Source organism: Anas acuta, chromosome Z (assembly GCF_963932015.1).
Source record: "Anas acuta chromosome Z, bAnaAcu1.1, whole genome shotgun sequence".
In the NCBI taxonomy this organism is placed as follows: Eukaryota; Metazoa; Chordata; class Aves; order Anseriformes; family Anatidae; genus Anas; species Anas acuta.
The window spans coordinates 9,916,228-9,943,586 of record NC_089017.1 but is presented as its reverse complement, the minus strand read 5'-3'; the positions used below and the strand labels follow the sequence as shown (position 1 = coordinate 9,943,586).

The window sequence follows — 27,359 nt, the reverse complement described above, 5'->3', positions numbered from 1 at the left end:
AGTGTTTTTATCCATAGGGACCAGCAAACCATGGACTATGCCTCCTAACAAGGTATTTTGTATGTAGAACAAAGATCCTACATTTAGGTATAGGGAAAGATGCTAAATGACAAACCGAGTTTTCTAATTGCAATAAATATGGGATAAACAACGTGTTTCATCATGCCTTTTTTTTTCTCATGGTAAGTTTACCTAGTAATTCTCTGCTGTCGAATATGCAAAATGACTTTCCATTAGAATTCAAGATATAATTAATCACTGGGATTCTGTCATCCAATAATGGACAATTACAGGAATTATTTTCAACTATTTTATCAAATACACACACTCTTACTATGTACTCCCCATATGCCCTGGAAATACTGGTAGAAAATGTCAGACTTTTTGCTTCAGTAGTCGCAGGTGATCCCAGCTATCCCTTGGTTCAAGCATGTCCTACTGAGCAGCATTAAACCCTTGCAACCATTTTTTTCCTTGTTTTTGTATTTCTGTGGCTTCCAGCAATGGTTCATGCTTCTCTTGTGTGGTTTCTTCAAGGACAATGCTGCAGGTTTCTCAAATATGAATCTATTAATCAGCTTTCTGTGGAAAACATTTTCAACAATGTCTAACCCTGATGCTTATTATTCTGCTGTGGGATATGGGAGGTTGTAGTGGGTTTACATGGCAAGGTTTTGGTAGCAGGGGGCCCTAAGGATGGCTTCTGTGCAAAGAACCTAGAAGCTGCCCCATGTTAGGTAAGAGCCCCGCTGCTGACCAGAGCCGAGTCAATAAATGAAGTTGTTTGCACCTCTGTGAAAGCTTATTTTAGAAAGGGGGAAAACCAAACCAAAACAAACAAAAACAATGCTGTGCCACACAGCAGCTGGGAGAGAGAGAGGAGTGAGAAACAGCCTTGTAGGCGTCAAGGTTCCACGCTACAGCCCATGGAGGAGACCACAGTGGAGCAGGCGGACCTGCACTGACGGAGGCTGTGGCTGGTGGTGATTAAGGAGATGTTGGGGAGGCAAGGACAATCCCCAGACAAGGCCTGTATATTTTGAAACAAGACACTGGAACTCATGATAAGGAAGGGGCAAACGGACAGAGAAACAAATGTAAGGACTATAAATCTCAAAACTGGACATTGGAATTCATTATAAAGATACAACAAACGGAAGAATTAGTAACAACCAGCTCTTGCAACTAAGAAACATGCCAACTCAGCAGATTCCTGGCCAAAGGTGAAAAGTACACTGTGAGGAAGACTCGGGGTCTTCCTCCCAAAGACCCCTGCCCACGTCCCAAAGACCCCTGCCCACAATTCTTGGGAGGCTCTACGCAGGCGCAAGGTGCCAAAAGGCTAATTAGCATGAGAAGCGAGGGAAGGCGGGGATAGGTAATGAATATGTATAGGCGCTTGTAGAATATTGATAGATTGATTGTATAAATTCAAGACTGCTTTCCGCTTTGGGTATGCACGATAGGTGGAGAGATCCCCCGTGCATCCAGCGCTGCAATAAAGAATATACCACTTAAAGGAATTTTGGCTTTGATCTTTGAATCAGCGGAAGACCCCTGCCAGAGCAGATTCTGGGCCGGACCTGTAGCCTGTGGAGAGGAGCTCACGCTGGAGCAGGGGGTCTAGGGGGAGCTGCCGCCTGTGGGGGAGCCAGGTTGGAGCAGTTTGCTCCTGGGGGATTGACCCCATGGTATGGACCCATATCTGGGGCAGTTCTTGAAAGCTGCTGCCTGTGGGAGGTCCATGCAGAATCAGTTCAGAAGGACAGCATCCCATGGGAGGGACCCCACAGTGCAGGGAAAGAGAGTGACCAAGAAGGAGCGGTGGAGACGAAGTGCCATAGACTGACCACAGCCCCCATTCCCCTGTTCCCCTGCACCACTCAGGGGAAGGAAGTAGAAGAAGGTGGATGGGGGAAGGTGTTTTTAATTTCTTTGTTTCTCACTTCTCTGGCATGTTAGTAAAAGGCAATAAATCTTACTGTCTCCCTACTCTGAGTCTGTTTTGCCCATCACGATAATTGTTGAGCAATCTCCCTTATCTCAATGCTTGAGCCCTTTGATTCATATTTTCTCTCCCTTTCCCTTTGAGGAGGGGGAGTGAGAAGGCGGCTGTGGTGGAACTCAGCTGCTGACACAAGTAAAACCGCCACAGAGGTAATGGTGCTGGATAAAATATGTAATGGAGTAGAAAGTTAACTTTACATAAATCAACATGAAATACTTTTTATGTTAGCACTTTTAAAGCTAAGGTCTCATTTTATTACAGAATTGAAATTCAAGTAAATTAAAAGCTTTAATTACTGCTTGCTAATAGCTCCGAATTTATTCTGCTCTTCCTTAAAAACAGAGGATGCCCAGATGGGAACACAGCCTGATGCTCGCTCATTTCCCTCCAATGCTGTACATATGCTGAGGATCTGTTAGGGACGGATGGGAACTGCTGCAGAAGACAGGAAGTTCTGCTGCAGAGATCAAAACTACACAAAGAGAAATTGCCAGATTTCTGTACTCTATTCTTCACAGTTACATGAGCTAAAAAAATTGTACAACCATATGATTCTCAGTCCTCCTAGTGCTGAACAGGAGCAGTGAAAACAAATGAGAATTTCTGTGGAAGTACTTCTCTTTAGATGATGTCCAGAAAGGGCAAAACTAACATTCCCGAATCAGAAGTCAGAAAGTGAACAATCTGGCATCTTTACACATTAACACAGGCTTCCTAAAGAACATTAACATCTGATTTTCCTGCATTACACACTAGCTTTTCATATTAATTTATTATGTTTAAATTAAAGATTTTACTGGTCAATTAGTGCTGGCTGAAGGTATCTCATATTTTCTGCTGAGATGATCTTCATGAAAATGCTTGAAATTAAAATTCTAAACTACTCAAATCAGAATCATTACTTTTATTTTCCTCATTTTTACTATTTTACCATATAAAATGTTATTTTATTTCACGTCATGCAAATTTTAACAGGATACATATTAAGAGTAGTACCTACATTGCTTACCAACTTATATTTTGGCCCTGGCTGAATAAATTACTATTTTTTTCCAAATAATAATAATAAAAGTTTTAAAAATAATTTATATTAAATCTTATTATTTTTTCTTTCTTTCTTTCTTTCACAGTAATAAACAGATGGGTTTTAATTTTTTACCCTTTTAGGGCAGAGGGATGATTCTAAATATATAGTAAGATAGTATTAACAATATAAAAATATTAGTAACAGATATGTGACGTATATGACATATATAATTAGTAAGTATCAGTACTATTAATAATATAAATAATGTAAAAGTATCTTCCATGGACCTGAGTTTGTTTTCCAACTTTCTGTTAAATTCATGACTGCTGCAACAGAAGTAATACTGAATACTCTCTGAACCAAGTTTAAGGTCATTACTCGTTTTTTTAACTTCCTGTTGTCTGCATGCTGAAAGATCTTTATGTGGTCTGTGTTATAATACATTGATCTATTTGAAGACACATTTTGGGGCTGTGCATAGGGTTGGCAAGGGAAAGCATTTTATTTGGTTTCGTTCACTCAGTCTGGAGAGCAGGGGAACGGAGAAAGGATGGGAGTTGGCAGCAGCCTTCCTCTCGAGTCGATGATCTCCCCAGACAAACGTATCTACTCAATTGTCACTTTTTTTCCCCCAATTTCATCCGTTTCTTTGAAGGCAGGGTGGGACAGCGCTTTGGGACAACCCGGCCGCAGGCGGCAATAAGGAAGGGCGGTCTCTGGCGTGTCTCCCTGAGGAGAGGGGAGGGTTTAAACCAAGGCTTTATTAAAAAAAGAAAGAAACGATGACTCGGCGGGCCTGTTTTTCTCTATTTTCGGAGCCTCCTAACCAAGATGTCGCCTCACGGTGGCGCCAGGAGGGACAACCCCCTCCCAGCGCCGAACAGACCTCTCCCCAACCCACCCCCCCCGCAGGGCCGCTGGGCTGTCCCGCCCCCCCCCCGCGGAGCCGCAGTGGTTCGTTCCGCGCAGGGCGGCCGGGCGGTAAATGCGGCGTTCATTGCCGGGCTTCGGTGCGGGCGGGCGCAGCGTGGTTGCTCCTCCCCCGCCGGCCCTCCGTCCCGGCGCGGGCGGGCGGCACTATGCGCAGACTCGGCCCTTGGCTCAAGATGGCGGCGGCGGATAAACAGAAGCACGAGCACGGGCGGGTGAAGATCGGGCACTACATCCTGGGCGACACGCTCGGCGTCGGCACCTTCGGCAAAGTCAAGGGTGAGCCGCTTGTCCCGGCTCCTCCGGCCGGGGGAAGGGCGAGGCGGCGGGCGGTGGGCGAGGTGCGGTGTCGAGCTCTCAGGCAGGGGGGGAGGGGGGAAGGGAGCCGTGGCTGTCGCGACAGAGTCGCGACTGCGGGGCTGCCGACCGAGGAGGTGTCGGGGGTGTCGTGATCCGTGTGTGTGGAGGCAGCGCCGGGAGCCGGGTGGTGTCGGGACGGGAGGGTGGGGGGGCGATAGAAGCGGCGGGCTGGGCACGGGGGTGAGGGAGGCGCGGTCTTTGGAACGAATTCGGTCGTTTTTTACCCAACTTCTGCTCCTTTCCGACTTAAAAAAAAAAAAAAAAAGTTTTCCTGTTAGGGGTGCAGGTACCCCGCGGCGGACTTGCAGTGGAATAGAGATTAAGGTTTCCCCTCGATTCCTCTTCCTCATCTGGCCGCTCTGATAAAGGTTTCGTCACTTGGCAATTTAAGAAAAAGCATTTTTTTTAAAAAGAACCTCCTAGTTACTCAGTTTTTATTCAGGTAGGGTTTCCATCGCGCTTCTGTGGTGTGTGGGTCAGACATACGGCTTCTTGGAAGTGGGGGGTTTGAGTTTTAACAGCAGTAGCAGCCCCAAAAATGGGCTGGAAAGCCAGCGCTTTGCACAGCGCCTGGTAAAGGTCTCCTGCTGCCAAGGCATCTGTCGGGTGAATTCGCCTTTTCACTTGCCTCTTTACCATCACAGATAACTGGCTGGTGTGATGTTTTGCCAATTTAACTCTTCTTCTAGGTCTTCGAGCCCAAATTAACCATTGACCTCATTCACTGGACTGTGCCTCAGATGGGTGTCTGTGGAGGAGACCGCCAGTTCTAGCCAATACATAGGGAAGGCAAAACACCACAGCAGTGAAAGGCTGGGTAAAAGAGAATGCTGAAAACAAATGAGTTTTGTGAAGCACGTTCTCACTTAAATTTTACAGGGATTCTGCATAAAATATTACATGTATTTCAGTTTTTTCTTTTTTAAATACCACTGATGCTTCTTGCTGAAACCAAAGTAAAGTTAATTCCCAGGTGTTTCAAATGATTAGCTTTTATAAAGGAACGAGTAGTCAGACTTCTAGTAACTTGTGCTGAGGTGAGGATACTATTTGTGGTTGTAAATATACAATATTTGTGCTAGTCTTTAGAACTAGGTTAAGAGTGCTGATCTGTATAGACTGCAACATTGATGTAAATAGGCCTTGATGAAGGCAGTGATAAGACACCTGGCAGGGGACTGTGAAGATCAGTTTTCTGTCTAACGTAGTTGTTCAGGAATATGCCTTTGCACAGCATTAACGAGTGTCCATTTAATTTAGTAAAAAACCATGCAGCTTTTTTTTTTTTTTTTTAAGAGTACATTCTGAGCTTTGGGTTGGGTTGTTTTTGGTCTCTGTCAAAATATTTGTGTGAACCTAACATGCTTGTTCAGCTTTTTTTCTGCAGCTGTCATGGCTGGTATCTGTATTTCGTAAGAATGCCATATTTACTCTGAATGGCCTCGCCATTGTTTTTCTTTTCTATCTGAAGCCCTGCTGAACTTACTTTAGTTTGTAGCTCCTACATTTAAGCAGTTAAAACAAGGCATTGCAGCTTTGAAACTTTGTCTCTGAGTGTCTTTGAAAACTTGCTGCTGTGCATAGTGAAATTTGAAGGCAATTGACGTTAGTGACAGGATGTGAGGAAATTGGTTCTAGTTGCACCAGAGGAGGCGTAGACTGGATATCAGAATTTCTTTGCAAAGAGGATGGTTAAGGTTTGGAACGGGTCGGGGTGTACCCATCACTGGAGCTGCTTAAGGGACGTGCACTAAGGGGACACGGTTAAGTGATGGGACTTCAGTGAGCCAGGTTGATGATTGGAGTTGTTAGTCTGAAAGAGACTTCTGAAGACTAGGTGATTCCATAATTCTCTTACCAAATAATAAAGAAATTAAGAGAAATACTAGGTATATAAAAGAAACTTCTTTTTGCAGTGTTCTTCTTCTTGTAGGACTGATAGCTGGTACCTAGCTGGAAGGATTAACAAATACATTTTGATTATTTCTAATTTGTGATCCAGCCCCTTTATAGGTAAAACTTATGTTAAGAGGTAATACAGAGTAGTTTTCAGAAAAATAACACTGGCTTTTTTTTTTTTTTCACCTGGGCTTTACATAATGTTATCATCTGAAGTCATGTTTTCAGTTCTGTCTTCATGCTGAATGCAAAAATAGCCAGTTAGTGTCTGCTTTTTTGCTGGTAATGCATCAGAGTTTGAAAAAAGTTTCAATCGTAGTGGCAACTAGTCCATTTATCATTCAGAACACAAAATGATGGTTGCCTTTGTTCTTGCTATATACAATATGTCAGTATACACTGGACACCCATTATCACTTCAGGACTAAATTGTAATGGGGCTTTACCCTATCCTTTAGAGCATAGGGTGTGGACCTATCAAAAGAGAGAAGACTGACAAACAGTCAATGTGAATTAAGGTGTTGTTCTAGGACAATGAGGTTTCATTTGTGAGAGTAACACTCCTAAAGCTCAAGATAACCTATTTAGATACAGAATAAGTTATCTGTCACTTCAAAATATATCCCATCAAGATTTCCAAAATGGTAATCCTATATATTGAAAAAGGATGTGTGTGTGTGTGAACATTTATGTAAATCTTTCCTAATAGATATTGTTCATAGTGTTACATACACATAAATTAGGGTGATCTATAACTTTTCCATAAGTATCAGTTCTGATCTTAATCTTTTTCCACCCATAATTATTTGCAAAGATTTTTCTTTCGATTATATGCTGTGTCGCCAACCGCAACCAACACCTGTTGGAATGAATTTGACCCTAGTCAAGTGGCTTCTCCATCATCCTGACCTAGCAAGCCTCCTACAACAGGCCCAGAGAACAGGACAAAAATCTCTTATCAGTCTGTCATGAAAGTGAAGAAATACGTCAGGTGTTCTAGAGAGCCATGAAGGATGGAGAGCATCAGTGGTGCAAATCCTTCTTGGATGGTCTCCTACAGCAGCAGGAGTACTGAACCTGACTCTGCACCCTATTGTGACTTTATTAACTCTTGATGTTTTATGTTTACTGTTAGTTGTTGCCTTACATACCAGGTTTGGAGGATGGCTTAACAAGTTGCACTGCTGGAAGAACCCCCTCATGTATACAGATTTTTTTAAATTTTCAATTTATACAATAGGGTGTGTGGAAAACAAAGGAATAAGCATTGTGCTCTAGCTCATACTAATGTTTCTTAAAGTTGCCCACGTACAGGCATAAAACATCTGCCAATACATTTATCCCATGGAGGCAAGAGTCACGCTGCCACTCTGAGGGCAAAGTGAATTGACCGTACTGATGGGGTGGAGTGTGGCAGGTACTCTACTGCTTCAGCAGAGCTGAGACTTGCTCAGAATTAGAAACCACAATAGGCCTTGATGCAATTCCTTGAACTGCTGCACAGTTATAGGGATGGAGTGCCAGGCAGATAGATACCTGATGCCTTGAAATCTGTTGCTGGAAAATGATGAATCATATCGGAGTCCAGGAACAAAATGAAGTGACTGACTTGTAGTTAAATTCCATATCTAATAAACATGGTGCTGCATCATCTTTTCTTATCTGTGATTCAAAGAAAAGCTGTTGGCATCATTCCTCTGTTATCTACAGAGTGTGGTGAAGCCCAACACTGGCTCACTCTGCTGACACGTATCTGATACAGGCATGGGATGAGCAGGCCTCCCCCTGACCATATCCAGGGCCCCTGTGGAGTGACTAATTGGGAAAGGTACAGTTAAATGTTGAGGGTAAAGGGATTGCACAACATGATCCATAGACAAAATGAAAAAATTCCAGAATCCCAGAAAACTCCAAAACTAAAAGTTAATTATTTCACAATGCTGTAAATACTGATACCAAGGAAAGACTCTTTGAGTTCTTGAAGGACTGCGGTGGGCTGCACCCTTGTTTCCTCCTGAGCTGGGATGCTTTTTCATGGCACCCCTGAGAGGACTGTCTTGGAGCAGACGCCTTGAGGGTCAGGCTTGTCTGTGGACAACTGCAGGTGAGAGAGAAGGACGAGAAATTCACCTCAAAGGGGGATTTCAGAAGCATGTGTTTGACTTTAGAACTACTTCCCCCCCCCCCCCCCTCCCCGTACCCCAGAGTAAGTCTTGTGTGAGCCTTGCCATTCCCAAAGCTTTAACTAAGTTGCTGTTTCTATTGTAGTATTATTTTATAAGATAAATCCTTAATTACTGCTTAATTAAAGTTGTGTACAATCAATTCTGTGGCAGCACCACGTACCTTGAACTGCTTCAACTTCAAGTAAGTTCTTAGGGCATGTGGATAAAGGTTTATACTACATGACAACTATAGTTTTAAGGTGTTTTCTTGGTGGAATTGCCAGCTTACTTCTAATGTGAGGTACGCAGTCAATAACAAAGCTGCAAAGCCACTTTACAGTGAAGAAATAAGTCAAATTTATTTTTTAAAAACATGTGGAAAATACAAAAACATTGTATTTGCTATTATATTGTACAGCAAAGTGAAGATTACTTGTGCCTGGGAGGAATGAAAGACTTGTGAAAAGAATGTAGTTTGAGATTTAAAGTATGTGATTTGTGGTAGCTGAACAGGACTAGTGGATACCCTATATGTTTGCAACAAAACAGTTTTCATTAAATAGATGGTGGTTGGAAACTCCAGTCTTAGAGCTAGATTTAATATAATCTTAAACTTGAGTAAAAACTTAGTAAAATATTACTGAAGAAAACAATCATTAAGTTTGTTCACTTGCTAAAGACTTTTCAGACTTATGGGGATCTTTATGTGCACAAAACCACAATACTTCTTATTTCAATAATTTTTTCAAAGCTGTTGAACAGCTGAAGAAGCAGAGAAGCATTTCTTTCAGTTCTCGAATAAAATCAAAGCTTGAGGCAAACAGTTGTGATGACTAAAGCTCATTCAGCTGCAAATGTTACTGCCTAAGAAGTACTTCAAATAAAAGTTTCAATAAAATGCTTTTTATGTACCTTGCATATTGAATATAGCTTGTTCGTATCTAATAAGTAACCTTCTATTGCTTTTTTTTTTCTGGGTTCTAATTAAATTCCAGTTGTCATCTAAGGTAGGCTGACAAATCAGAAAAACAAATTGGCTGATTAATTAAACTTCACAACACAATGTATGTCAGAACTGAGTATCTGAGCATTTATATGATAAGCTGCAAAATTGCTCAAATGCACGTGATACTTAAGAAGGTATTTAATTTAGTACTTTGTAAACCAAAGGGTGCTGCAAATTCCTGTGTAGTGGATTCTCATTTAGTTTCTAAGACATTTCTTATTAACTAAAAGTAATGATAAAATTCTTTTAGTAGGTTAAATTTTAAATACTTCTGACTTACCTCTGCTCACATTATAGGTAGGCAAAGACTTGGTAATTCAAACGGAGTAACTGTTTTTTGAGTGTTTCATGTTAATGATTTGTTACTGCTTAGGTTGCGAACATAAGTGGTATAATTTCTTGGTTTCCTTTGAAACCTCAATCACATTTAAATTGGAGAAAGCAAGAGAGGTAATTGCTCTAATTGTATGCTTGGTTGAAAGCAAATATTTCTTGTGTGCAACATGACTTTACAGTACCAGGCACTCATCTCTAATAATCTGTGGTCTGTCTAGAACTTGTGATTAATTGTCTGCCTTGTCCTGCATTCCTCGGCAGTGTGAATGTGCTTGCCCAGCGTTTGGTTATTGTGTCCCTATTTAGGTAATGGCTCCTGTGCACTGGGGGATGTTTTTTCCATACTGTGGTTGGAGCCTTTCTGTGATCTCAGATAAAAAAGATGTCTCATCATCACATCATGGTGGTTCAGTTTTGTGTGGTCCACTACTTGGTTACTTCCCAACTTAGACATGCTGCTTTGTTTTACACAATAAACGTCTTCTTGTCATAAAAATAATCATTCAGAGAGGCTTATCGTTATCTGTATCGCTTCTCACTTGCATTGTTTTTTATCTCAGTGTAGAGGTGAATGGCAGCAGGAGGGTTTTGTACTAGAAATGAGATCAACAGATTGATAAACTTTTACTAATTCTGTCAAAATTATCTTGAGTACAGGAAGATTTTTTTTTTTCTGTAGATAACTGCAGCAAAATAATTATTCATCCACTAGGGAAGGAACTGTGTCTTCTACTTTCAGAAGAATTAGTCTGTCATATAGCACTGGCCTTAAGCCTTAACATCTGAGATGTTGGCTTAATAATCCTTAGTTCTGTACAGTCTTTGCAATTCTCACTAATGTGGAGTGACATTTTCTACTTTGTGAACAAGCAACTGTTTCTTGCAAGCAAGATAAGTACTTCCAGATCCATTAGCTATACTGTAAAATAGTAAAATGCAAAACTATTGAGGGCTTTGTGGATAAACGTTCAATTGTGCTGTGTCAGGTAAACTAGATAGGTACGACTTCCAGTGTAAAGTTATTAATTATATCAGAATTGTTTATCACAGCTTCCTATGGATGTACTTAAATAAGTCTTGAAGCCTGGGAATTGGTCAGATTTTCAAGTGAGGAGATATGCACCCAGATAACAGGGTACTGTGTTCAGCAGAGGATTGTTGCCAATGTCCAAGTGGACACTTAGCTGTCTTGGAATCTGGCTTGCCTGTAGAACATTGCAGAGGATGGTAGCTGTACTTCTGAAAATGGATATAGGTGTGATATTAGCAGTGTTAAACTACTGTGTGCAGAAACTGATGCAGATAGCAAAGTCTTCCAGTGCAAGAGATGCTTACATCCTGTACTATATCTGTGATCCAGCATTGGATTCTAAAAAAAAAATACTGGAACTGGGTTTAAAAGAATGTATTCATAGCAACTTTGTAGCCATTTTAAAAAGCACCTGCAAAATTAAGGAATTCAAGAAGGGTAACTATTTAGGAAGTGTTTTACACTTTAAAATCCCTCAAAGAAGAAAAACAACTTCTTGAAGTAGGAAGGAAACAGAGGAATGTAAGAGGTTGCCTATTTATATTGCTTCTCATGGTCGTTAGATTCTATTGTGTGCATTTCACATTTTTTTTGCTGTTTATAGTATATATAATAAAGCTCTGGTATGATAGTCTTTTTTTACTGCACAGAATGTGTAGCTCATAGGTTCAGACTGCTACATGGACAGGTAAATAATTTTCAAGTCAACTGTTTACTCTTAGCAGTAATTCCAAGTAACTGCTGAAATGTGCTACTTGAGGAGAAAGGAAACAGTCTTTTTTTTTTTTAAAAAAAAGTAAATGCAATACTTCTAGATTGAGTAGAAAAGCTGCAGGAGAGCATGTCTGAGTGGGTTACCATGTGAGTCTGAAGATTGGAGTTACTTACACAGGAAAATAAAATGATATCCTATTTATCAAGGATCGCAGTGTTTCAGATAGAAAAATGTTTTGTTTGTAATAGTGCAAAATGTAGTCATGCTGCAAGACTTTTGAGGATGAGATTTAAGGTTCATTCCTACATTTCCAGTGAATCTTCTAACAATAAAATTGAGAGAGGAATTAGGGTGAAGTGAAGGATATGATGTGCTGTCTAGTTTTCTATCTCCCTAAAGGTAAACGGGATATGTGGAATGATTAATATCTTAACTGTGGTATTTCTTGGTTGTAATTGAAACGATCCAGTAAATGTTCTTACGGGGTAATTGAAAACCCTGACTAACTAAATATTTTCTTGTTCCTTGCAGTTGGCAAACATGAGTTAACTGGGCATAAAGTTGCAGTGAAGATCCTGAATCGACAGAAGATTCGCAGCCTTGATGTTGTAGGAAAAATCCGCAGAGAGATTCAGAACCTCAAACTCTTCAGACATCCACATATAATTAAGCTGTAAGTTTTGTTTGCTATAATCAGATCTTTTTAAACAATCTCTTGTGCCCTCTTTGACCTAAAACGTGTTCAAAGGGTGAAAGTATTATCAGTAACTTGTTAGAGAACTAACCAGCTTCCACGTATTCCATTTTCAGTATATTCTGATGTGTTTTCACAGGATTGTGAATACTCTTGGTAGGGCACAGAACTTTCTTTAGGCAGGTTAAAAGGTAGTGGCATAATAGATCCTTCATGTAGCATCAGTTTTATTGTTTTTAGCTACTGTTTCAGTATTCATTTTCTGTTGGTCACTGATCCTTTTTTCTGCTTAGAAATTGATTAAGAACAAGACCGTAGAGTGCTTTCCTGTGCAAGCTTACTGTATATTTTTCCTCAAAATATCTTTTATCAACATGATGGTTAGTGACCTATGGTTTTCTGATGTAGATAGTGGATTGCACATCTTCAATTTTCTGAATTTCTGTTAAGTGTGATCTGTATAAAAAGAATTCTGAAATATATGCTACCAATTCTCCGAATTAGTACGGTATTTGTATTGTGCCTGTTCAGTCTATTAGTTATTAGTCAATCTATAACTTAACAGCAGAGTTCAGAATACAATTAAATATGTGCTAGACTTGTGATTTATTTTCTAAGACCAGGTATAAATGCCACTTATTTTTGACTTTTTTTGTTTCATATAGCGTACCTACACATCTAGCAGGGCACATCTGTTGTGTATGTAACATCCACTCTTAATTGTGGTGTTAGAGTTCGTAATCTTTTTATTGGCAAAGTCTTGTGTTAAGACCATGCTACCACTGATGCCATGCCACTATATTCCTGTAGTTTGGCAACAGCATGTAAGTCAGTGCTAAATCAGATTGAAGAAGGTATTGAGATGATCTGAAGTGGATTAGTTTCAGAAGGCTGTTGAGCTTTTGTCTGTCTACAGCATTGCTAACACTTCTAGTGAAGAGTTGATGAACTAGTCCAAAGCACAAACCTGTAGTCAAAACAAATGGAAGTGTCGATGTATCAGTTGACATATGGGGGTGAAGCAGGAATATGTACTTTTGGTTAAGCTGATTTAACAGCTTAGCAGCATAGGTTTCAGGTAAATATTTCTAGTGAATTAGGGGGAAAAATTCTTTTTCTCCTGCGTGTGGAGGAAAGGGTCAAGATGTAGGAGATAATGGAAAAGGGGATGGATACCCAAATTTTCAGTTATTCAGCCTGTATTCCCAAAGCAGAAAGGTTATTAGCCTGCATGTAAATATTGTTTGAGCTATAATTGATACAGCTGTGCAGGTAGACATGCTGGGAACTTAGGATTGTGCTGCTTCCTCTACTAGGAACTAGATGGAGCAATTGCTGGGATAAAAGTAAACAGATTTCTTCAGCTGAACATTACAAATAAGACAATGTATAATTTGGAACACTGTGCTTTACTAAAAATTGTATAAAATGTTTCAAGTGTGTCTCAAAGATTTTTTTGTATACCATAGTTTAACTTAAAAACCTCTAGAGTATCTCTTTCTGGTTTTCAACCTCTAGCAGTAGGATACATTTTGCTTCTCTAAAAATTCCTCTTCCTACATCCAGTCAACTGTGTTGTGGGGCTTGATGTCTGTACTTTTGTTATAGGTACATAACTCTTCTTTTCCACAGTGACCTTCTCCATAGCTAGAAAAAGCAAACTGACTGTAGAGAGGCATGGCTGAACCTTCCAAGAGATGCAGACTTGCTTATTATCTGAGATGATGAGGTTATCTCCCAACATAGTTTGTTACCTCACTGTCCAGAAGTTGGACATCTCTGAAGATCTCAGCTATAAACTGTTGCTCATGGTTGCCTTAAGTTTATAGTTCACAAATTTCACAACTGTGAGAAGTCACCCATGTTGTTAGAAATGAAGTTGCAGTGTAACTTTTGACTAAAAAGGATTAAAATACGAAGGGCCATAGCTTCAAATACATGGTGATGTTTAAGTATGTGAGGCACTTTCAACTAAGGAATTAGAAAAATCAGTGAAGATAATTGCTTGTAATTCAAGGTACTTTAGGATAAAACTAACTTTGGAGATCTTGTTCTGATATTTGTCTCAGTGGTATCCAGGTTATTACGTTACTTTAATATTAAGCTGTTAAAACATGTACATGTCTGATTTCACGTCTGAATAGTCTGATTTCACTGTCTATGCAGTTCAAAAATAATTTGCCTCAGCAAGCTGAGAAATGTCTGTTTTCCCCTCTTGTCTTAGAATTAGTCTTCTGATGAGTTCTGTTGTATGTGTGAATTCACTTTTTTTTTTAGTTGGAATATATTTGTATGCTTAAGTGAGGTACCTAAAAGCATTCATTTTAATCCAGTTGCTACCTTCTGTCTTCTCAGTAGCATACCTGAATTTAACTCCTCAGTCAAATCAGTGTGCTTTCTCTTTCTGTGTAAAGAACAGTCATTTCTCACTGCTGTAAGAGGAAAAGTACTAAACACCTTTTCAGTTAAGGATACACAGAAAATATTTCAAAATCTTATAAGTAGGGCATTTGGCCATCACCTGCTTATTTCAAAACTCCATTTTCCCCCGAACTTAACTGAAGTATGATAAAAATGTATAGACCTCATAATCAAAGAATTAATTTGCATCATCATTAATATTTTTTCCAAGTCTTGAAGTACACTTTATTTATGACACGGCAGTTTTATCGTCTGTTAGGGTTGAGAAGTGTGGATTTTTGAGGCACTAGTAAAATCCTCTTGTACTTTCGTATTCCTTCCTCACTACGTTAAGCTGTGTGTGAGGTAGCACTTCAAATACTTTCACAGAAATATCTGATATAAGAATGTTCCACTGAAAGTACGGAGACTGATCTTCCTGGTGGGAAATACAAGTTTTTTTCTAGTCTTTACAGTGATGTTATCACATATTGAAAGGAGAAGTAGGTTCTGAAAAAAAGTGTTACTGCAGTAACTGTAAATTGACTGATGAAACTAGTGTTGTGCAAAGAGTTTAGAGTAAAGTATACTTCTATGCAAATGTTTATCTGAATATTACTAGTTTCTTCTACTGAGTACACAGACTAACAGATATCTTCCTTTATCAGGTACCAGGTGATCAGTACACCAACTGATATTTTCATGGTGATGGAATATGTTTCAGGAGGAGAACTGTTTGACTATATCTGTAAAAACGGAAGGGTAAGAAGTAGTCCAACTCTACAAGTCAATGACTTGCATTCTATTATTGCTTTTGCAACATTCCTATTAAAAGAAGGTTTGTTTTTATGTATTCAGCATTAATTTTGCTGTTAGCAATTAAAATATATTTTATGGCTACGTTTTGTAAACATCTCTCATTTCAGAGCACGTTAGCATAGTTCAGATCTTAATGTATGACTGTTACAGCATTTTTTCCATTCAACTAATGAATTACTCCAATTATGAGGAAGCTGCTATTCTGCCCTTACTATTTTCTTTGACTGGTAGGATGGTTTCTGTGAATGCTCTAAACTTCCTTATGGCAAACTATCTAGATAAAAGGATCTTGCCTACTTAGACTGAGCTGACTTCGACATGTTATAGGGCATATTGATAGGAAGCGCCTAGCTAAGACTCCTGTCTGGGAAAAGCTGCAAATAGAACATAAATTGCATCAAAATTTACTGCCTTTGTGCTGATTATCAGCAGCTTTTGTGTTAAGTCTTATACTGTGCTTAAGTATCAAAGTTAATTGATACTCCATTTAGACAAAGTTACAGGGTTTGAGTGATAATTTCAAAAGCATGACTGAGAAACTTCAATAATTCTATGTGTGTGAATACAATTTTGTTGTAGTCATTTTAGAGTTGTGGTAGAAGCAAAATAATGTAAGTTATGAAGCTTTCTATTGCAAAGATACGATCATTTGCTGTATAAAATATTAAAACTAAAAATGTTAACTTTAGGTCATTGGAAACATTGCTGCAATTCATATAAATGAAAAATAATTCATTTCCACTGTTTCAAAATTGTTTAAAACCTTTGTTTGTCTTAGCTTGATGAAAAGGAAAGTAGACGTCTGTTCCAGCAAATCCTTTCTGGCGTGGATTACTGTCACAGGCATATGGTAGTACATAGAGATCTGAAGCCTGAGAATGTGCTGCTCGATGCACACATGAATGCCAAGATAGCTGACTTTGGTAAGCATTAATATCTTGTATGATCACACTGTTGGTGTTACTTAGGTTCTGCTAATTGCTATGGAAAATACTTAATAATTGGAATTTATTGGTATTGGGAATCCTAACAATTTCTCAGATGTAGAGAATACTCTGGGTGAAATTGCATACCTGGTGAAGAAATAAAGCGCAGCAGCTTATAAAAATTGTCCTGCATCTCCAGCAGAAGCAAAACAGTAGCACTGAGTTAATTGTGACTAGCTTAATTGTGACAGGAGCTTAAGAAAAGCTTTTATTTGAGTGTGAAAGCTAGTCAAAGCTAGTCAAGCTGTGTTCTTCACTCTCCCTTCCTCCCCTTGATGAAAGGGTGTAATTCCTTCTCTTTGGACTGAGTTCTCAGGCCTGTAGTAATCTTTATAATGCAGCCTCCACTGAGGAAATTAGAAAATATTTTCCATGTCTATTCTGGAAGAGGTAGTTCAGACTATGTTGAGAGCTGGTGAACAAAGATGGCCTGGTCCTAAAGTATGCTTTAATCACTAACAGTATCTAAACCAAAACTATACTAAGCTGCAGTGATTCAGCAACTAGTTGAGAGTTCAGGTGGTTGTGTTGACTGTCATCTGCTCCAAAGCAAAGCTGTGTGCAGTTCTCAATTCCTTTGATATATATATATATATATATATTCATATATATATAATATATATATATAAAAACTTAGAGAATCGTGGGCAATTCTTTGGTAACATCTTCCACTTCATTATTTAGAAACGAATATGTTTAAGATGCCTTCTTGTTAATGGTCAAAATCCTATCTTGTTATGCTTCTCTGTCTCCATTAGAACAACTTTTTTCTGTCTTGCGTGTGTAATCAAAATCATTCGTCTCAGAACGAATGTATATTTTCAAACATGCCTTTGCTGTGTACAATAATGGATTATGTCAGACTCAAATTTCTGCTACACGTAGGATCATGTAGTGTTCTTGTGTATGAAACTTTTTTAGTAATTCCAAACAACTATGCTTCCTAACTGAGCTAAATGTTAAAATATTTAAGTTACTGGTGATTTGTTCTAGGTGGTATATACAGTGTGAAATCATTTTGCTCTCTGAATTTTTAGTAGCTACTCTTATACACTTTCAGGTCTATCAAATATGATGTCAGATGGAGAATTTTTAAGAACAAGCTGTGGTTCCCCTAACTATGCTGCACCAGAAGTAATTTCAGGAAGGTAGTTTCTTTTATTTTGAATACATGTGTGCATGTATTTCAGTTATCTTGCTGCTTGATTCTAAAGGTTACAAAACTGTTGACATTCTCAGCTTGATGCTGAGAAACTGGGCTGAGTTGTTAATTGCTGTGATAATTTTTTTCATAAGCATTTAAGGCTCCCATGAACTAGCTTTGAATAGCTCCTGTAAGTTGGAGGTGATGTCTAATGCCACAAAATCCACTGTGTACAGTGTGCCTGAATTGGTTTAAAAATATCACAGCTCACATCTTGGAAACAGGTATGGATAGAATTAGAGGTGACATCTGCTGTGAAGTTGAATAGCAGTGAAACACCCATTGCAGAATTATATTCAGTCTGAACATAACTTCTACTTTTTACTGGACTCTCATTGTCAAGTCTGCTGTTTACAGCAACTCTAATACCAATCTATTGGTGATGGCAGGCTGAATGTCTATTTTATCTGGGCGTTAGCATAGATAATGTGTGATAAGTCCTGTTATATGGACTTCTTTCAGTTTACCATCATATTAAATTGCATTTGTGGAGTATTTATACACAATAGAGGAGAAAACTACATACTTGTTCCCTAGCGTTAATTATGTTTTTGAAAGGAAAGGATGTTAGGATGCTAGAGTTCAAGGGAGGCATAGCATAGAAATGAAATGTTATAATAATTGCAGATTAGTTGTCCCCAGGTTAACACAATTACAGTAATATAAGTTAAAGTATGTGTGCATGTGTGTTTGAAATCTATTTAAAAGTATTCAACACAAATTACTAATAGCTAACTTTTTCCCAGGTTATATGCAGGTCCAGAAGTAGATATCTGGAGCAGTGGGGTTATTCTCTATGCTTTGTTATGTGGAACACTTCCATTTGATGATGATCATGTGCCAACGCTTTTTAAGAAGATATGTGATGGTATCTTCTATACCCCTCAGTACCTGAATCCATCTGTCATAAGTCTTCTGAAACACATGCTGCAAGTGGATCCTATGAAGAGAGCAACAATCAGAGACATTAGGTAAAACACTGACGTCTGCTTGTATGATTGTCTTAGTTCATGTGTACAGCATAAAGAAACCAGTTGTACTGCTAGTCCTTGTTTTATAGTCTGAGACAAAATAAAATCAACTTCTGGTCATTTGGCTTTAGCTGATTATGATTCTAACCATGTTTTAGATTGGAAGGAACATTAAAGATCATGTATTTCCAGACCCCCTTCCACGGATGCGGACACCTCCCACTAGATTTGTATGGCCAAAGAAGTATAAGTTGGAGGTCACAGTAAAATGTACATGTTACAGGAATCTTCAGAAACTCTAAGTTTAAGTAAAGCTGTTTAACTGCAGAATGGTTTGCAAAAACTGCACAGTACTATTCTTTCTGGGGAAAAAAAAAATCTTTGCTTGAAGAACTATCAAAGCACTAATTTATGCTTTAAATATCTGATGGGAAATTGCAACTCGTAACATATCTACTGCTTAATCAAAGTTTATACAGCCCTTGGAAAAATCATGTTAAGAGGGTGAATATTCCATCTGTAGCACTTCTTGGTCTGGCTTCAAACCCTAGCATAAACTGCTGTATAAGTGACAATTACTACATAGAATATTGAGGAGCTAAACCTACAGATAGCTATAATGGACTCAAGATTCCAAGATGGGATTGTGGAGAGAGTGACTGCTTTGACAAGTGTGAAGTAAAACAACAACAAAATTTAAGCTGTAATTCATCCAGTAGTATAATTACATTTTCCTGTTTCCTTTGTGAGAAACTCTAAGAAGAAAGCACTACTGTAGTGAAAATGCTTCTTCCTTTAGGCTTGGAAGTTAGGAAGCTAGCAATGTTTGTGTTTTTTCAAGAAAAAATGTGGTGCATTTTGTTTAGTCCTTTATTACAACAGGGAGTATTTTCTTGCTGCTCCCATCAGAAAACATGGAAACACTAACCTAGAACTGTAAAACCTGAGTGGAAAGGAACTCTGGTTTATTTAAGTTGTCTTAAGCATGTCCAGATGAGAAGTGATGAAAATGTTGAAAAATGTTGGTGGCAGAACATGGGTGGATTTTGCATCCTAGCCAGGTCTATACTCAACTGTTTTTTTTAACAGCTTAACAACAGCATGATTTTAATTATTGAATACTTTAACTATTCTAGGAGGAAGTGTGCATGTGTACAAGAGGGGAGGCTCATTGCAGTGAATAGTAATAAAATATTTGTCTGAGCTCAGTCGCCCAGTTAGGGCTGTGGTTTGCATTAATATAGGAAAAGCTTTTTCTGCTTCCGAACTATTTGTTACTGATTAAAATGCCTTTTGCACAATGTATTGGTGATGAGGCATATTTTCAGATCAATGCTGACTAGATAGAGCTTGATCAGCGTAACTGTTCTTTAATATGCAGTAAGCCTAGATTTGATAGTTTTCATTTCTGCAACGTAGTGTCATGCCATATTCTTTGGCTGGTTAAGCAATTTATTGTAGGCACACAAGTTGCTCAGTCATAGAGGGGGGAAAAAATAAGGTTAATTATCTGGTTAATTCTGGATCTTTTTCCTTCTTATGAATACTAGCTCATGGATACAGTAATAAAGAGGTACAGATTGACTTTTACATATTCTTCTTTCAATTTTGTATGCATTGGAGACAAGCTGGTGTTGTTCTGAATGGAAAAAAACATAACTTTTTGGGGGTGTGGAGCATGTGAGTTTGTTCAGAAATCCTTGTCAGAACATCTGCCGAAGAAACTATTCAGCATTGAGTTTTCTTTAGTTTGTTATTATATATGTGCTTGTGGAGGAGGGAGCACTTTTCAGATTAAATGGTCTCGAAACTAAGGTACTGGCAGTTAAAAATAAATGTATGTATCACTTATGTAAAAAGCAGATTGAGTTACGCAAAGATATTTTTTGAGCTAAGGTAGTTGCAACACTGCCAGGAAAGATTTTTTTGTTTTTGTCTCCTGCCAAATGTCAAGAAAAATGTTGTGAAGGAGGTAACTTTTACTTTTTTCTATGTAGAAATGTCCAGTTCCCTTAGCATGCTTAACTTGCTTCGTCAGAAGCACAGGAGGAGTGCTTAGGCTGACAATTGTTTTTTTGTACAGGCTGAAAGTAACTTTTAAAGAATTTAATGCTAGAAAGGCTTGCTTTACATACCTAGCCTTAATCTTGTTGTTCTTAAATCTAGGGAACATGAATGGTTTAAGCAGGACCTTCCCAAATACTTGTTTCCAGAAGACCCTTCATACAGCTCTACCATGATTGATGATGAAGCCTTAAAAGAAGTGTGTGAGAAGTTTGAATGCACTGAAGAGGAAGTTCTAAGCTGTCTGTATAGCCGAAATCATCAGGACCCCTTAGCTGTTGCTTATCACCTCATTATAGATAATAGAAGAATAATGAATGAGGCCAAAGACTTCTACCTGGCTACAAGCCCACCAGATTCTTTTCTTGATGATCACCATCTGTCTCGCCCTCATCCTGAAAGAGTGCCATTCTTGGTAGCCGAAGCACCTCGTCCTCGCCATACTCTCGATGAGCTGAATCCACAAAAATCAAAACACCAAGGAGTAAGAAGAGCTAAGTGGCACTTGGGAATACGAAGTCAGAGTCGACCAAATGATATCATGGCTGAAGTGTGTCGAGCAATTAAGCAGCTGGATTATGAATGGAAGGTAAAAGAATAGAAGGTCTTTACAATAGATAACAGTAAACTTTTGCTTGAGCTGTATGATTACATAGACTAGAAGTCTTAAAAAAAAAAAAAAAAAATAAAATAAAATGCATCTTCATGTGCAGGAAAAAAAATCTTGTGCACCATTCTGACAGCTTTTGCTTGCTGTTCGGGAAGGGTTTTGGGGGAGGTAATTTATGCTGACAGGATAAATCTTTGTCACACATCGAACCTTTCTGCTGCAGCTATAGGAATGTTTTTTCTATTGGGGTGGGAGGAAGCTGTGATAGGTAAGCTTTAAATCACTTAATACCAGGGAGTTGAAATGAGAGGAACAGTATGCAGTGTATCTCAAGCAGTTTTGGTAACTTGCTCAAATCTTATTTGTCCTAGGTTGTAAATCCATACTATTTGCGTGTTCGAAGGAAGAATCCAGTGACAAGTGCATACTCTAAAATGAGTCTACAGCTGTATCAGGTAGACAGCAGGACATACTTGCTGGACTTCCGTAGCATTGATGGTATGTGAAGACTTATATGAGTTGTAATGGAAATCATTCTAATTGCCATATCTTGATTTACTTAGAAGTAAAGTGAAATCCTTGCCCTTTGTCAGTTGAAACCAAGTGTTTCTTTATTTCTTCAATCCTAGTGTTCCTATGATCAAATGGTTATCTGGTTCATCTCTCATATTGCTTTTTAGCTGTATTTACTCCTGAATTACTCCTTTCATGTCTGCACTAGCACTAATGCCAGTGGTACAAAAGTGGACAGAGCTAGGAGAGGCAGTATAGGAATCAACCTAAACTGCCTGTGAGGCCTAGATTTAAACATTAATTTAAATCTTAGCTAAGACGGTAAATATGTCTTCCTAGTGAAGATAGTTTGACATGTATGCATGCCGGTTTTGCTGGTTTGGCTTGGATTGTACACTGTTTTACTGAGTCTGGCTGAGATGGAATTAATTTCTTCACAGCAGGCTGTATGGTGCTGTGTTTTGGATTTGTAACTAGAAGTGTAAGTAGCACCATTGTTTGGGCTGTTGCTGAGCAGTACTTGTGCAGTATCAAGGCCTTTTCTTTTTCCCAACTTTGCCACACATGGTGAGCAGGCCAGGGATGAGCAAGAAGCTGGGAGGGGACACATCCTATGGTACAGCTGATCCAGGCATACCCAAGAGAGATTCGGTGACAAATAATACCGTGCTTAGCAAAACATGCTAAACAAACCAAACTGAGGGGAGGGAGAATAGAAAGGCTACCTTGGGGAGGTAGCCTTTGCTCAGAGACTGGATAGACATCAGTCTGCTTGTGGGAGGTAGTGAATGATCTCCTTTGCATCACTTTTTTTTTTTGGTTCAATTATCCATGTTTATCTTTACTAATGAGTTTCTTGACTTTGGCCTTCTGATTCTCTTCCTCCATTGGGCTGAGAAATAGAGGAGTGAACTACATAGTTCACTATCACTATATGTATGTATGTATATATAGTATAGGAATTTGCTAGACACTTAGCTGCCAGCCAAGGTCAACTGACCAATGGTAGAAGACTTGAAACAAGAATTGTAGTAACTGAAGTCTTCAAAGGTGGTGGTTTAACCTGCAGCAAGGTCATAATTCATAGAATGACTGTAGTATTGCATAAAACCGTAAGTTTGCTATTTCCTTGAAAATGAATGGAGGAGGGTGTAACCTAACAAGGGTGTAGTAGAATAAAAGCAAAATTACATACAGCTAATGGGGTACATAACTTGCCTAGGAAAACAAGGCACAGATTTACTGGAGTCTGACTGGATTATTGTATAGAATGGCTAAGGCTGTTTTTTAGGTCAGTTCAATGTAATTTGTTATTACTCTTCTTGCCTCATCCCTTCTGACAATACAGGTGTTAGCCTAGATCTAGTGGTACTTGATAGAGGGGACTAACCACTTTCCTAACAACTGTATATAGGAAAAATCCAAATTTAGTTGGAGGGGAGATGACTTCCTAGAGCCATGCAGCTGTGGGAAGTTAGACTGCTGCAGTCCTGTCTTCAGCTTCTGAGAAAATACAACCCCAAGGCATGGATTTGGCAGCTCTTCCAGTCATGAAGCTGATTTGATATTCTGTTCTGACACAGTGAACGATTCTCTACTTTTCTTACCTAACTAGTTTAAAGTAGCTTTGACTGATCTGAGAAGGCAGACCCTTTTGTTTTCACTAATTTCTCCTGGAAATAACTTTTTTTTTAGTGACAAGTGAGTCAAGCTAATGTTCTGTTTAAGTAAGAATAGAGATACTTCAGCAGAACATCACTTCTAAGGTAGAAGTATTTCTTCCTCATATGGGAGGTAAGCTTAAGTTGCTGCAGTATAGATGTAAAAGATACTAAAAGAAAATCTTCCAAAAGAGAAGGATAAATTAATGTAAATTAATAGCAACTGATGCATCAATTATATTATTTTTATTATAACCAAATACAATTAAATCAAAGCCAAATAACAATAACAAAGTACGTACTAGCAAAAAGCATCTACAAAATGTGTACAAAGTGTTATTTGACTTATATGGGGTAGCATCATAAGGTTAAATTTGAAAGATAAATTAAGCAGATTAAATCAGTTGAACTGTTAGTCACTGAAATTAGTTAATGGAAAACATGGCAGGTGCTGGTCTAACTAAAGTAGATGAGATAGGCATGAAGCACGGTTCATAGCACAATACTAGTTTATGTAAGGACATCTGCACAAGATTAAGTCTCAGGAAGGGAAGATGATTGCTGTTCCCCTGGTCAATTTGATATTGATAACTAACTTTTCTACTCTCTCCTTCCCCCTTCAGATGAAATTACTGAGGCAAAGTCTGGGACTGCAACTCCACAGAGATCAGGTTCTGTGAGCAACTATAGATCCTGTCAGAAAGATTCAGATGATGCACAAGGAAAATCTGCAGATACATCCCTTACCTCATCAGTCACCTCTTCACTTGAGTCTTCAACAGCTGACTTAACTCCGAGATCAGGGAGTCATACGATAGAATTTTTTGAGATGTGTGCGAATCTTATTAAAATACTTGCACAGTAACTTTGAAGATGGGCTTATTTCTTTTACAGCAATAAGCATGCCTAAATCATAGTCAGATGCTTCCAGTTGTAATCAAGTTAAATTAACTAAGGCGCTGAAAAAACTAGCTGCAAAATGCAATTTACCCAGGGACTGAAATGATTTTGGGCAGTTACATATATTGCTTTGAAGCTGGAGCAAATTCTGATTGTCTGCTGTCCAATAGCTTAATTACAGGTACAGGAAGTCACATGTCCTTTGGACAGTGTTCATAACACTTTACATCAAGTGCACATTAGGCTTCATATAACACTTAAGTTACACGGACCTTCTTGTTTTTTTTTGCTAGTGATGCATACATCTGATGCACTGTAAGAAAATGTACAATTACTAGTTCAGTGACCGACATATGACTTGCTGGTCACCACCTACAATTGTGCCTCAGTTGATTGGAACTATCAGTATATCCTAACAGTAATATGTTAGAACTACTGTCTTTTTCCCCCCCTTATTTTGCAGTAAATGAAATAAAAAATAGTTTAATATGCTATTATGTACTATTTCTAATAACTGAAATCTGTTTAAATCCAACCAATGGGAATTTTTAAAGCACATAGGTGCTCTGTAGCACACTTGAAGGTGAAATTCTGTGAGGTGTAAGTAGAACAACTGAAGGTACAGTAGTGCCAAGAGATTTGATGCTGATATTTGGCACCCAATGGGCTGAAACAAAATGTTGATCTGAAGAACTGTCAGCAAGTTCCTGATTTATACTGCTTTGCTAGCTCATAACTCAGTGTGGTAGCAGCATAGCAGCTCCCTGATGCTACTGCAGGCTGAAAATCCGTAGAAACATACATACTTACTTAAGAGCACAGCTTAAGGGTTGTTCCACAAACTAAAATTGACAGTTCTAACAAAAAAGAATTCTGATATGGCTCCTTATATTACATGCTAACTTAAATATGTGATATAGAATTCACTGCAGTTGAAACCACGTATGTAGGTTAGTCTTTTCCAAGCCCACCTATATTAGTAAATTTTGCAATTTTAATTGTGGGAGTAAGTAGTCCAATTTATCAATTGAATACTTTAAATTGAACATGACAACTCAAGTGTCAACATACAAAATGTTTTCAAGTGTAGATTGCAATTAAATGCAAAAAAAACAGAGGCAGAAGAACTTTTTAATGTTTCAGAAAGAAAACAACCTTAAATGTTAAAATCACAGCAAATATTTGCATAAAGACATAATCTTTTGTATGTCTAAATTGTTCTACACAGTTCTAGTTTCACCTCATACCAATGGATGTAAACATTAATAGATTCTTATAATAAAACACTGTAATTTCTCATTCAAGGATTCTGCCCGTCACAATAAACTTCATGACTTAATTTCAAAGATTGCTCTCCCATTTAAAAACTGGAAATTAGTGCATTAAAGCGAACATTCTAACCTGGACTCTGTTAGAACAGATGGGGATTCTTGCCAATGACCAGTGAGTCAGATTTTATTCATGGCAAACTGCTAACTACAGATAGAACAATCTAATGCAGTCCAGCTGGGTGCAGTCCAGAAATTCATCTATTGTGAATTTGAAGAAATTTACAGCTGCTTAAGTCCCAGAACTGCTGTAACTCTGTTCTGAACTGGGCAATTGAGGTCTGTCTAGTATATAGGTACAACTTTCAGTTCTTGTCTTCAAGTAATGTCTCAGGTGGTCCCTGTAATGGAAGGTTATATTCTCAAAGTAGAAGGTTTTTCTGAGATAGAGCTTTGGGTTTTAACCAAGATTGAGATATCAATATGAGGGACCAGCTGCAAATCCTACTTTAAGTCCTTTTTTAGTCTTGTAAGAATTGGTTCTGATGTACTGAATAAATGTGTGCTCATCTTTGTTATCCTTTTGTTTTGAAACTGTTAAGTATTGCACTTCTACAAATATAAAAAACGCACAGATTTTTTTTATTGAAGTAATTCCTCACTGGAATTGGTTTGGGATCACTGAAACTGTCTCTTGCATATATTAAAATAATTATTTGCAAATGGTATCGGCTCCCAGTTTGTAAATTTGTAATGCTGATCACAAATGCAAGGTGTCAAGATGCAAATAGCTTATAATTTTTATATACTTTTTTGGCCCTCTTGTGCTTTAAAGCAACCATGATTTTTACTTTGTCTTGGTATCTGGGGATTAAAATAAGTTTCTGGCAGAAATGTACTTTATGCAAGTTTCAAAGTAAATTTTGTTGGTATGATAAATCAGTTTTGATGGCCAAAAGTTTTCTGATTGAACTGAATTTTTTATACAGGGAGGGAGAAAAGGACTGACAAGCTATTTGAATCCAGTACTGTTATCTGTAGTGTGACTTTCTTAACGCTTTGTAGATCTTGGTGTTGAAACTGCTTGAAACTGCTTTCTTCGCACGTTCCTTGCAGAGGATCTTGCAGATCTTTTTTTTATTTTAGCATCACATCAGGCTGTGAAACCAAATTTCACTGAGAAATATGCCAGGGGTGTAAGGAGGCAGCTTAAGCAAATATACGAATAGGGCAAGTGTGTTACTGTATCATGTCGAGTTTACTCAGTTGGAGTATGCTGAATTGTTTTGCCTTTGTATTGTAGCTTTACGAAAACATAAATAAACCTTGTTGTCCATGAGCAATATGACTCACTAGGATATAGGTAAAAATTCATTTGGGGATATAATACTTTGAAAAATGAAACTTTCATGTTTGTCTTGCTATAAGCATTTAATACAAACTTTGAAATAAATTGTATTTTATCAGTTGATTATCATTGTAAGATGTGGAGTCTTGTTCTTTTAACACGGATGTGCCTACTCTCTATGTTGATTTTTTTTTGGACAAAGCTGATGAATGCAGAAGTGCTTTATAACTGTGTGACTTTTTAAACTTTGAAAACGTGAGAGTAAACACCACCTGCATTAACCACCTTCTTCTGAAGCTGTGTGCGTGCTGTCTTGTAGCGTTACCAGCCCTGGCTTCTGCCCTTACAACTACGGCGTGACTTTAACCCTCGTGCCCCGCCCCTTTTGTTTTGGTTTTGATTCTCTTGTTTAGTTTTAGTTGTTTCAGTTGTTTTATTCCACCAG

General features: G+C 38.4%; 1 protein-coding gene across 1 annotated transcript; it reads left to right on the top strand.

Annotated features, from left to right (window-relative positions):
• The first annotated feature begins 4,080 nt into the window (after positions 1 to 4,080).
• PRKAA1 (protein kinase AMP-activated catalytic subunit alpha 1) lies at positions 4,081 to 27,037 on the top strand. The gene is made up of 9 exons (XM_068666519.1): positions 4,081 to 4,244; positions 12,008 to 12,149; positions 15,239 to 15,332; positions 16,168 to 16,312; positions 17,436 to 17,523; positions 18,326 to 18,550; positions 20,717 to 21,203; positions 21,596 to 21,722; positions 24,022 to 27,037. Exons 1-9 carry the CDS (start codon positions 4,115 to 4,117, stop codon positions 24,261 to 24,263), a joined length of 1,680 nt encoding a protein of 559 aa, XP_068522620.1. The 5' UTR covers positions 4,081 to 4,114; the 3' UTR covers positions 24,264 to 27,037.
• The last annotated feature ends 322 nt before the right edge of the window (positions 27,038 to 27,359 follow it).